General features: G+C 46.4%; 1 protein-coding gene across 5 annotated transcripts in view; it reads left to right on the forward strand.

The window, feature by feature from the left end:
• Colq (collagen like tail subunit of asymmetric acetylcholinesterase) overlaps window positions 1-12812 on the forward strand; it is a 61485-nt gene that overhangs the window by 42022 nt on the left and 6651 nt on the right. For 4 of the 5 annotated variants that reach the window (XM_026402045.2, XM_026402050.2, XM_026402049.2 and 1 more), the window contains 4 exons: window positions 4201-4306; window positions 10543-10682; window positions 12031-12150; window positions 12498-12618. In XM_026402045.2, the coding sequence (XP_026257830.1) occupies window positions 4201-4306; window positions 10543-10682; window positions 12031-12150; window positions 12498-12618 (487 nt within the window). The remainder of the gene's footprint in view (window positions 1-4200; window positions 4307-10542; window positions 10683-12030; window positions 12151-12497; window positions 12619-12812) is intronic. The other variant, XM_026402048.2, reaches the window with a different exon arrangement.

Below are 12812 nucleotides of genomic sequence, written 5' to 3' on the forward strand. Positions count from 1 at the left end.
CCATTCAGTTTGTTGAGTTTTTCCTTCCTTCTCATTATAAATATAACATATAATCATCACAAAAACTTAGAAAATTCAGAAAAATAAGATGGACATAATCCAAAGATCCAATACTCAAGCATATACATGGTTGGTGGTGATGGTGTGATTTTCAAATATTTCCTTCCAGAATTATTTCTTTTTATAGTTTCAGGTTGTTGTTTCTTACATCTGCAATGTGTAGTTTATTTTGTTCTTAACTTTTAACTTAAAATCACAATATGTAGTTTTGCTTGCCCCTGTAGATAACAATTAATATTTTAAAACATGTTTTTTTAAAATATTTAATTTTTTTAGTTGGACACAATATCTTTCTTTCTTTATTTATATTTTTATGTGGTGCTGAGGATCGAACCCAGGGCCTTGCACGTGCTAGGTGAGCGTTATACCACTGAGTCATAAACCCAGCCCCTTAAAACATGTTTTAATATCCGTATCATATGTGGGTACATGAGTAAGCATGACAAGAGAGACCTAGCCAGATGAGAAAGAGTCCTGAAAGGTGAAGATCTTTGGATTCAAAGCTTTTTCCATTCTCCTAATTATTTCCTTGGGCTAGATCTGTAGTTTACATCAGAACCACTTGAGCTGGGTGTGGTGGCGCATGCTGATAATCCCAGCAGCTAAGAGACTGAAGCAGAAGAATCAAGAGTTCAAAGCCAGCCTCAGCAACCTAGAGAGGCGCTAAGCAATTCAGTGAGACCCTGTCTCTAAATAAAATACAAAATAAGGCTGGGGATATGGCTCAGTGGTCGAGTGCCCTTGAGTTCAATCCCCAGTACAAAAATAAATATATAAATAAATAAAGAAAGAATCACCTGAGGTGGAGGAGCTATTTAATACAGATTCCAAACCAGGTACAGTGGTGTACTTCAGATTTGCCTCTCATGGTCCTCCATACCTAGGCCTTATTTCCCAGACTGATGCAATCAACCTGGACTAGCCTGATTTTAGTTTAGTTTTGTTTAAGCTGCCCATGTGGTTCTAATGTGCAGCTAGGGTTCAGAGTCAGTAACACTATATGTTACTGACTAATTACAGTCTTCTCCCAGGTAAATTTAGAAGTGACAGAAGTTCCCATCAGAATAATGCAAACCTCATAATAATTTTTTGAAGTGACAACAGCCCAGTCTCATTTTCAAAGTTTTATGATGACTGGCATGGCCACAGCTTCACCGTGACACCACAGACACTACTTTCCTTAAAATCTAGACTCTGAAAAAGAAGAAGAAAATAGGGGAGAAATATTTCATCACTTTCTTCCATACCGATGATTCCCATCCAGACTATTTTATGCTTGGGGTTCCAGACTTCTGTCCTCAAGTATTTTTCTTGGACAGTGTCCAACTTTTCCTGGGAGAGTCAAAGCCAGAAAGATTATTTCCTGACCGTGCTGACATTGATTCCATTGGATCACTAGTAAAAGCCAACCCAAAACCACATCTGGGAGCTCAGAGAAGCTAGGGAGTGAGCTCATCCTTTCTAGAAGATGCTATCAACACCCTGAGAGTGCTCCAAGCCCTTGGTGTTGTTCAGTGAGCTGACACTTGAGTGGTGAGCCTTGGTACCTGGCCAGGGGATGTTGTTTTTGTCACAAATTCACTTCCTAGCGTAGAGTCCTGTGTCTAGTGTTTATTGGGCCAGCAGTGCCAAGAGCTTCTGGAGGTTGTTGTAATCCATCCAAAACCAGGAACCAAAAATCCAGAGGGGATTTCAGACTGGAATTTCCAAATCAGAAGGATTTGAGAGACCATTTAACCCAAATCTCTTCAAGGAAACTGAGGGACAGGGAGGTGGCATTGCTTGCCCAAGACCCCTCAATGACAGAGTCAATTAATTGCAAAACCAGGATTAGAACTTAGAGTATGTCCACAGGCTTTCCCCCATGCATCTTCTGCCCATCTCTTTCCCACTCCAGGACTTGCCTATGGGCAGGTTCAAGAAAGCAACAGCTGACTTTATCATAAAAACCTTCAATGAAGGAGACACAACAACTTCCTTGAGAGAGAGAGATCTCCCAGCTTTGTAGCAAATAAGGAATAAAGAAAGCTTTTCCTGGAAAGCTCGGCTCTGTGAGTCCTACTGATAGAGACGTGGCTCATTCTGCGTCAAAGTCTCCTTTACAGCTACTGTCAGAATCAGGAGCACCTCCAGCTCCTTCAAGCTGTGTACTTCCTGTGCTCAGAGCCAGCTGACCTGGCTGTTAGAAAAACAAGCCTTAACTGTGGCTATATTAAGCCAGTGTGACTTCCTTTGCCATTCTGGGCCCCGTCTTGCTTACTGTTTGGAATGCTTCAGCTTGGCCCGCACCTTCAGAATGCCCTCCAAGAGCGTGGATTCAGAAACAAACTGACCTCATGGGTCCCACCTTAAGAGTGTAAGAACTCACCAGGCATTAGTGACAGGGCCCCCAAGGACAAGTCAACAAGGCAGCAGGTCATGTGTCACCTTGTGATTGGAAAGGAGTCCCCAGTATGTGTGTTTCTCAGACTTGGAGAAGATTGTGTTTCATCAGGTGGGCAAGCTTGCCAAGGCACAAGTATAGTAAGGAGAGCCAGGCCAAAGATGTCAGGTGACAATCACTGTCCCCATAAGGCCTCGTGCAAGGGTAGTTAGCAAACTGCTCAACAAAGAGCCTATAGCATACTTCAGTTCTTGGGGAGAGGGGGATCAGTTCTAAGAATCCCTTGAGTGAGAACTGAGAGCCTGATCTTTGCTCTTGAAACTCCCAGAATAGGCAGCAAAGAGCATACTCCACTCCTAGAGGAATAGCTGTAGCTTTGGGTTATATCTTTCTTTAAGAAAATCAGGGCAGGCATGTTGATGCACACCTGTAATCCCAACTGGAGGATTGCAAATTTCAGGCCAGCTTGGGTGACATAGCAAAATTCTGTCTCAAAACAAGCAATAGAAAGGGATGGGGGTGTAGCTCCATGGTAGAGTGCCCCCTGGGCTCAATCCCCAGCACCAAAACCCAAAACAAAACAAAAAGCAAAATTTTAAAAAAGAAGAAGAAAAAAAAGGGAAAGAAATCAGGATTTCTTTTACTATGTGATGAAACCAGGCCATTTGTTGGGATAATCATGTGGCTCCACATAGCCCTTCATTGTGTGCCAACCACATTTTTCACCTTTGAGATCTTTGTTAGCCAAAACCAAACCAAAACAAAACAAAAAATACCTATGTGGACGGATATTCACTGGCCCTGCTTTACAGAACACAAAACTGAGGCATAGAATCATATGAGCTACCCAGGGTCCCAAGGTCAAGGTGAAAACTCTAGCTTGATAGAGCAAGATCTCTCTCCTCTTTGTGTTGTTGGCTTCTTTCTCCTCCCTCATCTGGTCTGGGGAGGGGAGGTGAGCACTAGATGCCAACCCACAGGGAGGTCAAGCCTCATGAGGACACATGGATGAAATAACCACCCAAATAATATGTACACAGGGATCTGGGATGATTGCCACGAAGGAGAGAGGCCACGTTAGGAGAACCTGTGCCAGGAAGATGGAGTCCCCCTGAGAAGTCAGGGATGGATTTGCTGTGACGTTTGAGCTGAGAGCTGAAGGCTAGAGGGGGCAGAAGAGGAGTCTGGGCAGAGAGAAGAGTTTTTTTGAGAAGGGGGAATAAGAGTTATAGTGCTCTTGAAGACCAAAAAAGAAAAGAAAAGTGGAACAAGACTAGCAAGACTGGCCATGCCCAGTTTCCTAAGCCAAAGGAAGGAGCTGGATCTTTATCCAGAGAGCCACAGGAAGCCAGGGAAATAAACAAACGGTCTTGAGAAGCAAGCAGAAAGCCTGAATTCCAGGTCTAACTTGATATCAGGGGACTTGCATAAATCCCTGCTCTTTTCTGAGCTTCTATTTCCTAATCCATCCCAGGGGGCGGGTCAGGTTGGTTCTGTTCAGATGTCAGGTGCCTTGTTTCTGGGACAGAGCAAGAACCAAGGCCTATAATCTTGCAACTGTCACTATATCTCAGCTGTCACTATATCTCAGACTTGCCCTGAGTCTTCTAGGAGCTTGGTGGTTCAAGACTTCTGGGCTTGTGTCCTACCCTGAGCTCTTGTTCCTAAGTGCTAAGTGGTCCCTGATTTAGAGACAAATGGGGAAGGAAATTTGCCCTGCCACGTATCATAACAGGCTGTGCCTTTCTCTCTGTCAGGGACAGAAGGGAGATAGTGGAGTTATGGGCCCACCTGGCAAGCCTGGGCCTTCTGGTCAACCTGGCCGTCCAGGCCCCCCGGGGCCCCCAGGCCCCCCATCTGCAGGTAAGAGTTACACTGCTGGGCTTGATCTACAGGGTGACACTTCTGGCCAGCCTCCCAGAGAAGGGACAAAGCAATGCTCACAGAGCTCTTCTTCTCTTTCCAATTAGAAACGGCTAGAGGTGCTTTAATATCTTTATCATTTTTCCACACCTTGGCTTATTCCGTGTTTACACCAAGACTCATAAATGCCAGCCAGGTGTGGTGGCACTCACCTGAAATCTCAGTGGCTCAGGAGGCTGAGGCAGGAGGATCATGAGTTCAAAGCCAGCCTCAGCCACTTAGTGAGGCCCTAAGCAACTCAGTGAGACCCTGTCTCTAAATAAAATACAAAAATGGTCTAGGGATGTGGCTCAGTGGTTAAGTGCCTCTGGGTTTAATCCCCAATACTCCTCACCAAAAAAAAAAGAGTCATAAATGGCATTCTGGCTTTGTTTTAGTATTTTGGAAAACAAACAGAGAAAAGACGGGGTGGGGGGGGGAACATTACATGAGTGATGTCATTTATACCGTCAGTGAAAAAGGTACATATTTCATCAACTGACACCTTTTCCTAGAAAAAAAAATATGTTTTGTGGCTTCAAAATATTCTCTTAAACACGGAAGCAGAGGTGGCATTTTGTACTTTCCTATCTTACACAGGGTTATGAGAGAGGCCTTATTTATTTGCTTTGGAGATGAGATGGGATTAATAAAAAGGAATTTTTTTAAAGTGCATTATTGAAGAGGACATTGGTACACTGCTACCTTGTTTTGCCTTGTTTGATTTGTTCAGCTAAGGCCTTTATGCTATTTCCCTGTCAGCTCAAAGTAAGGCCTCTCAAAACCCGTCACCCATACACAGACAGCATTTCTAGGTGCCAGAAGACTCCTGACTCTGCCAGGGTTTTGTCTTCATTTACACAAAATGCATCCAAACGATTTTTATTCCAACATTTCAAAAAAAAAAAATGAAGACATTTTAGAATTCCACACACTGGCAGCCACATCATGGGATGGGAGAGAAATGTCATAGTCTGTTAGATCCTTAAAACCAAATGAAAGTTGACTCTGAGATCCCCACCTGTCAGGGTACCAGAACAATTCAATTTCAGGCTCTTTAGGGGTTCTCTCCACTTCTCCCAACTGCCACAACCAGGTTGGGCAAAGATACTGGTGAATTATGGCAGAAAAAATATCAGGGAAGATTCCTTAAGCCTTTGATCTACCCTTGGCCTCTGAAATCCCTGTTGTCCACACCTATATTGTCCATAGCTACCTGGTGACCTCATGCTGCCCTCATGCCATGCTTGGGTGTGAGAACACTTCCAAGGCTGGGAATCCCTGCTTCCCAAGGTGCACCCACAAGCACTCTTTCTGAGACCTCTTCTCTTCCCCAGGATACAGGGGTCCCCATCACCCCCATGTCTAGGGAGATCCCTCTCTCTTCGTCTCTCCACCTATTTCCCTATTTTCAAGGGAACTAAATTTGAGATGCAGCCCAGGCCATTCTACATTCTGTTTCGGTGAGTTGGCTGGGTGACCTGGATAGGGGTCTTTTGGACTAGTCCTTATCCTCTTTAGTTCTGGTATAGTGTTCCCCTGGAGTCCATTGCCATGAGCTGCCAATCCCAGAGGACAACCTGAGGCCTGGATTTGCCTATGAAAGGAACTCTCTGGGACCCTGGAGAGCTTAAATACTCTCAAAACTGAGGATCCTGGGGGCATGAGGCTGAGATGCTTGGGGATTTCCTTGGAAAACTGAGACCTTAATGCTCTCACTGTGTTTTTCGGCCTTTATAAATGGCAGCCCTCATACGACTTGAATTCCATTTTCCTCTTGTGGTGAGAGCGGGGGACACGGACACCAATGGGACCAGATGACGACTGTCAGCAGTTCCTCCGTTCTCAGTAGTGCTGGAGCCTATTCTTATAGTCTCTCTGGGCCCACATCGCCTGACATGCACTCCTGCACCCTCTGCCCGTCCAGCAAAATTCTCTGTTTCCTTCAAAGCCCTCTTTTCAATATGGCTTCCTTGGCCCCGACAGTATAGCTGATACAGTGCCTTGCTGTTATGGCTCTTCTATTGGTTGCACTTTTTTTTTTTTTTTGCAAAAGTGTTCTTTCTTCAAGCCAGAGGACAAGTTTCCTGAGGGCAGTGCCTGTGGCTGAGTCGCTTTCACATCCCCCCAGGGCACCTGGTAGTTGGGATGCATGGGGGGTGGCCCACCATTACACCTGGCCATCTGAGCGGGACTTAATGGTGACGGCCAGCAGCCGAGCAGGAGGTGGGCCATCTCTCTAAATGGTTGTTCCCTCCCTGTGCCTTCCATTGAAGTTACTTCCTTTCTGAGGGGCCTCTCAGAGGGAGGTGAAAGAGGCACAGTGGGACAATAATCCTGCTTTTTGTAAAAGTCTGTAGAGGGCAGGTGGGGAGAGAAGAGGGGGGAGGAATTTAGAAGAGAGATCCCTATGCCTGACACCAATTGGATAATCATCCAGAGTTGGAACAGGACCCCCTAGTAATTCCTAAGAGTATTTCTGAGAGTCTGATAGAAGTAGATTTGGGCCTGGTGTAATGGAGCACACCTGTAATCCCAGAAGCTCAGGAGGCTGAGGCAGGAGGATCATAAGCTCAAAGCCAGTCTTGGCAACTTAGTGAGACCCTGTCTCAAAATAAAATAAATAAATAAAATGGGCTGGGGAAGTGGCTTAGCAGTTAAGGGCCCTGGGGTTCAATCCCTGGTTCAAAAAAAAAAAAAATTTTTTTTTTTTTTTTTTTTTTGGTTTGGACCTGTTCTGGTGGGTGTAGATATCTCCACTCAAGATTCTGAAACCCTGCTCCATCCTGGCACATCCTGGGCTCCAGACCACAGGATGAATGGTCTAGCTAGTCTAGGTCTCCCTTTCTGAGAACCTTAAGCCTTAGAGAGAAGTGACTTCCACAAAGTCACAGAGTTGCCAAGTGGCCACCCTTGTTCCCAATCACTTGGTGGAAATCCTGGGACCCCCACGCAGCCGCTGGAGATTATCCTGCTGATTCCCCTGCCTTTCCCTTTCTTGTCACCTGCTGCCACCACTGCAGCCAACAGAAGTGGAAGACTCTTGGGGGCAAAGATGAGAGCCGGGTCCAGCGGCTGCAGGGCACGGTGATGAAGCCCGCGTGGGGTAGTTCGGGTCACTGTGCCCTTGGGTTCAGCCTGGCAGGAAGCAGGCAGGAGTAACAGATGTCCTCCAACAGCTGGGAGGAAACCGGTAGGGAAACTGCAGTAGTGGCAGCAGGCTCCCTGCCACGTCCTGTCCTGTGGGGAGGTAACCTTGATGCTGGTGCCCAGCACATGGGAGCAGGGTCAGGGGAGGGGGCAGAGTCGGAGAGGGTAGGAGTTTTTTAATCACCCAAGTAAAGAGAAGTTGGGGAGGGAGAGAGAATACAAGCAAAGTGTCCTTCGGATGCAATTGGGGATGATCAAATTACAAATTAGGCTGGGTCTTTCCTGCCCCCAGACAGAGTATAAGTGAATCAGCTTGGTACCTGGGAATTGCAGGCTTCCTGAAAGCATCAGTATTCTTGAAGTTTGTCTTCCAAATGGCACAGTGTCAGGTCAAACATGAGTTCAAATCTCAGCCTCACCACTAATCAACTGGCAAATTCCTGACTCTCTCTGAGGGCATGGTTCTGGTGGAGTCCGTGGGGCGGGGGTAGTGGGGGGAGTCACAGAATCTTCTAGAAAGTTGTTCCAATACCACTCTTATAATCCCGCTCACAAAGCATTCCCACCTCATTTTTCCCAGGTGCTTAACTACCCACAATATTCCTAGGCTGAAGCCTCCTGGCCTCCTGCTGTCAGCATTCTGGTCCTGGACAGATCTGTCAGTCAGCTCAGGAAGGCTCGGGGAGTCAGGGTCTTTCCCCTGGGGTCTCCTTCTCCAGCTGCAACTGCTTCCTTGTGGTCCTGACCAGACCTGTCTCCTGGGATCATTTTGTCTCCTGCCCTTTCTGGGATCTATGAACTTGACTCCCCTGTTCCTGGCTGCCCCAGAGGTTACACAGCTAAAGCCAATGATAGGCTCTCCTCCAAAGCTCCCGTTTCCCCAGATATGTATTCTCCTCTCAGTCCCACAATTTTTCCTTTCCTCTCTTTTGGTTGGATGCCTCCTGCTCTAGCATTTTTCTGGAGGGTGACTTCTAGTATTTTCCAGAGGCTGCATCCATTCATTCAATCATCAAACAGGGACCACGTTCCTACCAAATGTCAAGCCCTGGTGGATGAGAACACTCACCAGACTTGCCCTTGTGGGGTTTACATTCTAGCGGAGAAGATAATGTTTGATCTACTAAACTTACAATATATAGAATTACCAGTGATAAGTGTCATGAAGAATAGATGAAAGCCAGGCATGGTGGCCCGCACCTGTCATCCCAGCAGCTCAGGAGGCTGAGGCAGGAGGATCGAAAGTTCAAAGCCAGCCTCAGCAATTCAGCAAGACCCTAAGCAACTCAGTGAGACCCTGTCTCTAAATAAAATACAAAAAGGGCTGGGGATGGGGCTCAGTGGTTAAGTGCCCCTGGGTCCAATCCCCAGTATCTCCCTCCCCTCAAAAATAGATGTAAGGAACAAAGAAATTGTCTCAGTTGAACATGAGAATGTAAAGACTCAAGATGGCTGTCCCTGAGGAAATAATGTTTGACCCCAGATCAGAAGGGAGTTAGGAGGCACCTAGGGACAGAGAGGGAGGGAAGGATAAGGAGGGAGAGGGTCTGGGGGTGGGGTGAATAGCCTGTACAAATACAGTTTCCCTGGACCAGCTGTTTCTTGGTCCTGGTGTACACTGGAACCATCCTGAGAGCTTTTAAAATTATGGGTGGCTACCGCTGGGATGTGGCCCAGTGGTAAAGTGGTTACTTAGATTGCATGAACCTAGTACCATGAGGTACACTGTGTTCAACCCCCAGTACTGAAAAATGTGTGTGTGTTGTGTGTGTGTGTGTGTGTGTGTGTGTATTAATTTCTATTCTTAGAAGTCTTGGTAGAACTGCTGTGGGTGTGGCCTGAACATCAGGGTCTTTAAAAACCAAGGTGAGTTGGGCACAGTGGTGCATGCCTGTAATCCCAGTAGCTTGGGAGGCTGAGACTGGAGGATTGCAAGTTCAAAGCCAGCCTCAACAATTTAGCAAGGCCTTAAGCAACTCAGTGAGACTCTGCCTCCAAATAAAATATAAAAAAGGAGCTGGGGATGTGACTCAGTGGTTAAGTGCCCCTGGGTTCAATCCCTAGTACAAAAAAAAACCCAAAAAACAAAAAACATGCAACCAGGCATAGTGGTAGATGCCTGTAGTCCCAGCTGCTCAGGAGGCCTAGGTGGGAGAGTCACTTATGTTCAGAAGTTCCAGATCAGTCCTGGCAACATAGTTAAAACCTGTCTCAAAAAAAAAAAAAAAAAAAGCTTTTCAGCGTATGTTTTGACTTCTCAGTTCCATTTTCTTCCAGGGAAATAAAAGAAACCGACATTCATAAGTTCCTGTGTAATCATCTTATATATAAGAGGAAAATTAGCATGTCATACACATCTTTAATCTTAGCTACTTGGAGGCTGAAGCAGGAAGATGGCAAGTTCAAGGCCAGCCTGGGCAACTTAGCAAGACCCTGTCTCAAAATAAAATTACAAAGGACTGGGGATATAGCTCAGTGGTAGAGTGTTTGCCTAGCATGCATGATGCCCTGGGTTCAATCTCCAATGCTTCCAAAAAAAATTGTAAGAAGAAAATTAAAAAGCAATAAAAGTTATCCATCCATAAAAAAATAACATGTTCATCTGTAAGAAGTTCCCTATAAATAATGGTCTAAACAAATAGTTCACTGTTTTTCTCCAACAAAGAGATCCGTAGATACACAGTAGCTGTCTTTTGGTTCAGCCTCTAAGTATCACTGTCAGGGCCCTAGATCCCAAGAGCCCCTTGTCTTTCCTGTACATTGGCTTCTCATGCTTGTTACTTCATGGTTGCAATATGGCTGCTGCAGCACAAGTTATCTTGTCTGTCTTCAAGACAGGAATAAGAGAGAAGGTATATCTCTCAGCAGCCCTTTTATCTCCTTTGCATCTTGGATCAAAATCATCCCTTTGAACTTGTCTCTCAGGCCCACCCTGAAATGCTTTGGACTTCAACCTCCTTTCTGTTGTTTAGGTTGCTCATATCTTCCTGGGTTGTTCAGTTTTCTCTTTCTTGGCTCTAGTAACATAACAATCTATTGCTTCCTAGGACAACTTGTAATGGGACCCAAAGGGGAGCGAGGATATCCTGGGCCCCCAGGAAGATGTCTTTGTGGACCCTCTGTGAATGTGAATAACCCTTCCTATGGGGAATCCATGTATGGGCCCAGCTCCCTGCGAGTTCCTGTGGTAAGGCTTCTGGGTAAAGTCTGGGAGGTTATCCATGAGAACCTGATCCTCTCAGGGCCTGCAAAATCCTTTTAGTAAAATTTTTTTCCCCCATTACACTGGGCACTCACTCATAGGGAATCACAAAATAACAGAAAATCGAAAGAAGAAAACCATATTTTCCATTTTGTTATTGGACCATTTGGGGGTATTTTCTTTGCTTTAAAAAAATAATGGCTTTGAGGCCAGGCACAGTGGCTCAGGAGGCTGAGGCAGGAGGATTGCGAGTTCAAAGCCAGCCTCAGCAATCTAGTGAGGCCCTATGCCACTCAGTGAGACCCTGCCTCAAAATAAAAAAATTAAAAAGGGCTGAGGATGTGGCTCAGTGGTTCAGTGCCCCTGGGTTCAATACCCAGCACCAATAAATAAGTAAACAAACAAAATAGCTTTGATATGGTTCAGATTATATTGTACAAAAATGTTCTGCTCCGGTTCTCAGTTGAAGTCCCACATTTTCATACTCTATATAAATATCATTCTTATAAAACATTTCAAATAAATATAAAAGCAGAAAAAATAATGTAACAAATTCCAGGAAATAAGGATCAATTCATGGCCATCCGCATTTCCTTGTTTTCTCTTTATACCTACTCTCAAATACCTACCCTCGGATGATGATGATGATGATGATGATTTATTACTTTTTTTGGTACCAGGGATTGAACCCAGGGGCACTTAACCACTGAGCCCTATCCCCAGCCTTATTTGTATTTGATTTAGAGACAGGGTCTCTCTGAGTTGTTTAGGGCCTCACTAAGTTACTGAGGCTAGCTTTGAACTCGCCATCCTCCTGCCTCAGCCTCCTGAGCTGCTGGGATTACAGGCGTGCGCCACCACACTCAGCCCCTTGGATCATTTTGAAGTGAATGGATATCCACTGATGCACACTCACCCCTCCATCATGTCACTGGGCTGTGATTTATTTAACCAGGGCCACTGACAGGGTGCTCCTGAGCTTTTCACTCATGTAAATAATCCTGCAATGAGCATCTTTGGTTACGATCATTTTGTTAAGCATCATCTCCAGATATGGAACTACTTAACTCTAGGACCTCACCTCTTCATCTGAGTCTTGGGAACATCTGAAAAGGTTAAATCATGACATTTATTCTAATTTCAAACTCAGACATTAGGAACTGGATTGGGAACGGGACATTCCTCCTGAGTCAGAGGGAATACGACAGCGGGCTGCACAGCCCCCTTCCCACTGCCAACCAGCCATGCATAGAGATTCTGTGTGCTCCTCCAGCTCTTCCTGGCCCCCTGGAGAAGTGTCTCCTGGAATCCTCACCACTGTGTTCTCTGGCAGATTTTTGTGGTCAACAACCAGGAGGAACTCGAGAGGCTGAACACTCAGAACGCCATTGCCTTCCGCAGAGACCAGAGATCTCTGTACTTCAAGGACAGCCTTGGCTGGCTTCCCATCCAGGTACCCCAAAGCAGACCCCTCAGGACACCCCCAACTCAGGACAGCTAAAACATCCATTAAAGGAAGGGTCTGGACAGAGCTCCTGCAGTCTGTCTCCACGACAGACCTTCCCTGAGCACCTCTGTGAGGCAAGAGCCCCCAACCCTGTCCAGTCCCTGTACCCCCCAGAATGCTACCTCATTAGACCTGCCAGAGTTCAGGGCAAGCAACGGGAAGAGGACCTCCCCCACCTCCAGGAGGAAGCTAAGGGATGCCCCAGCCATGGTCCCCGGTGCACTGACCTCCCTGCCCGATGGCTGCCTGGGTGTGCCACCCCCCTGGTTAATGTTGTGTGTTCCTTTGGCCAGCTGACCCCTTTCTACCCTGTGGATTCCACTGTAGACCAGCATGGCACCTGTGGGGATGGGGTCCTGCAGCCTGGGGAGGAGTGTGACGACGGGAACCAGGACGAGGGTGACGACTGCATCCGTGAGTGGGGGCCCCGCCCAGGAGGACCTGAGACCAGGACAGCCATGGGGTGGGGGTCAAGGCCAGCCCTGGAGACTAGCTACAGCAGTTTGGGACAATTCTAGAGATAGAGAGGGTATGGATGGACCGCCTGGGGACCTCCCTCCTGATTTCAGGCCAAATATTGATTCTTCTGCTACCTGAGCTCAGTGTTA

Source organism: Urocitellus parryii, chromosome 3 (assembly GCF_045843805.1).
Source record: "Urocitellus parryii isolate mUroPar1 chromosome 3, mUroPar1.hap1, whole genome shotgun sequence".
NCBI lineage: Eukaryota > Metazoa > Chordata > Mammalia > Rodentia > Sciuridae > Urocitellus > Urocitellus parryii.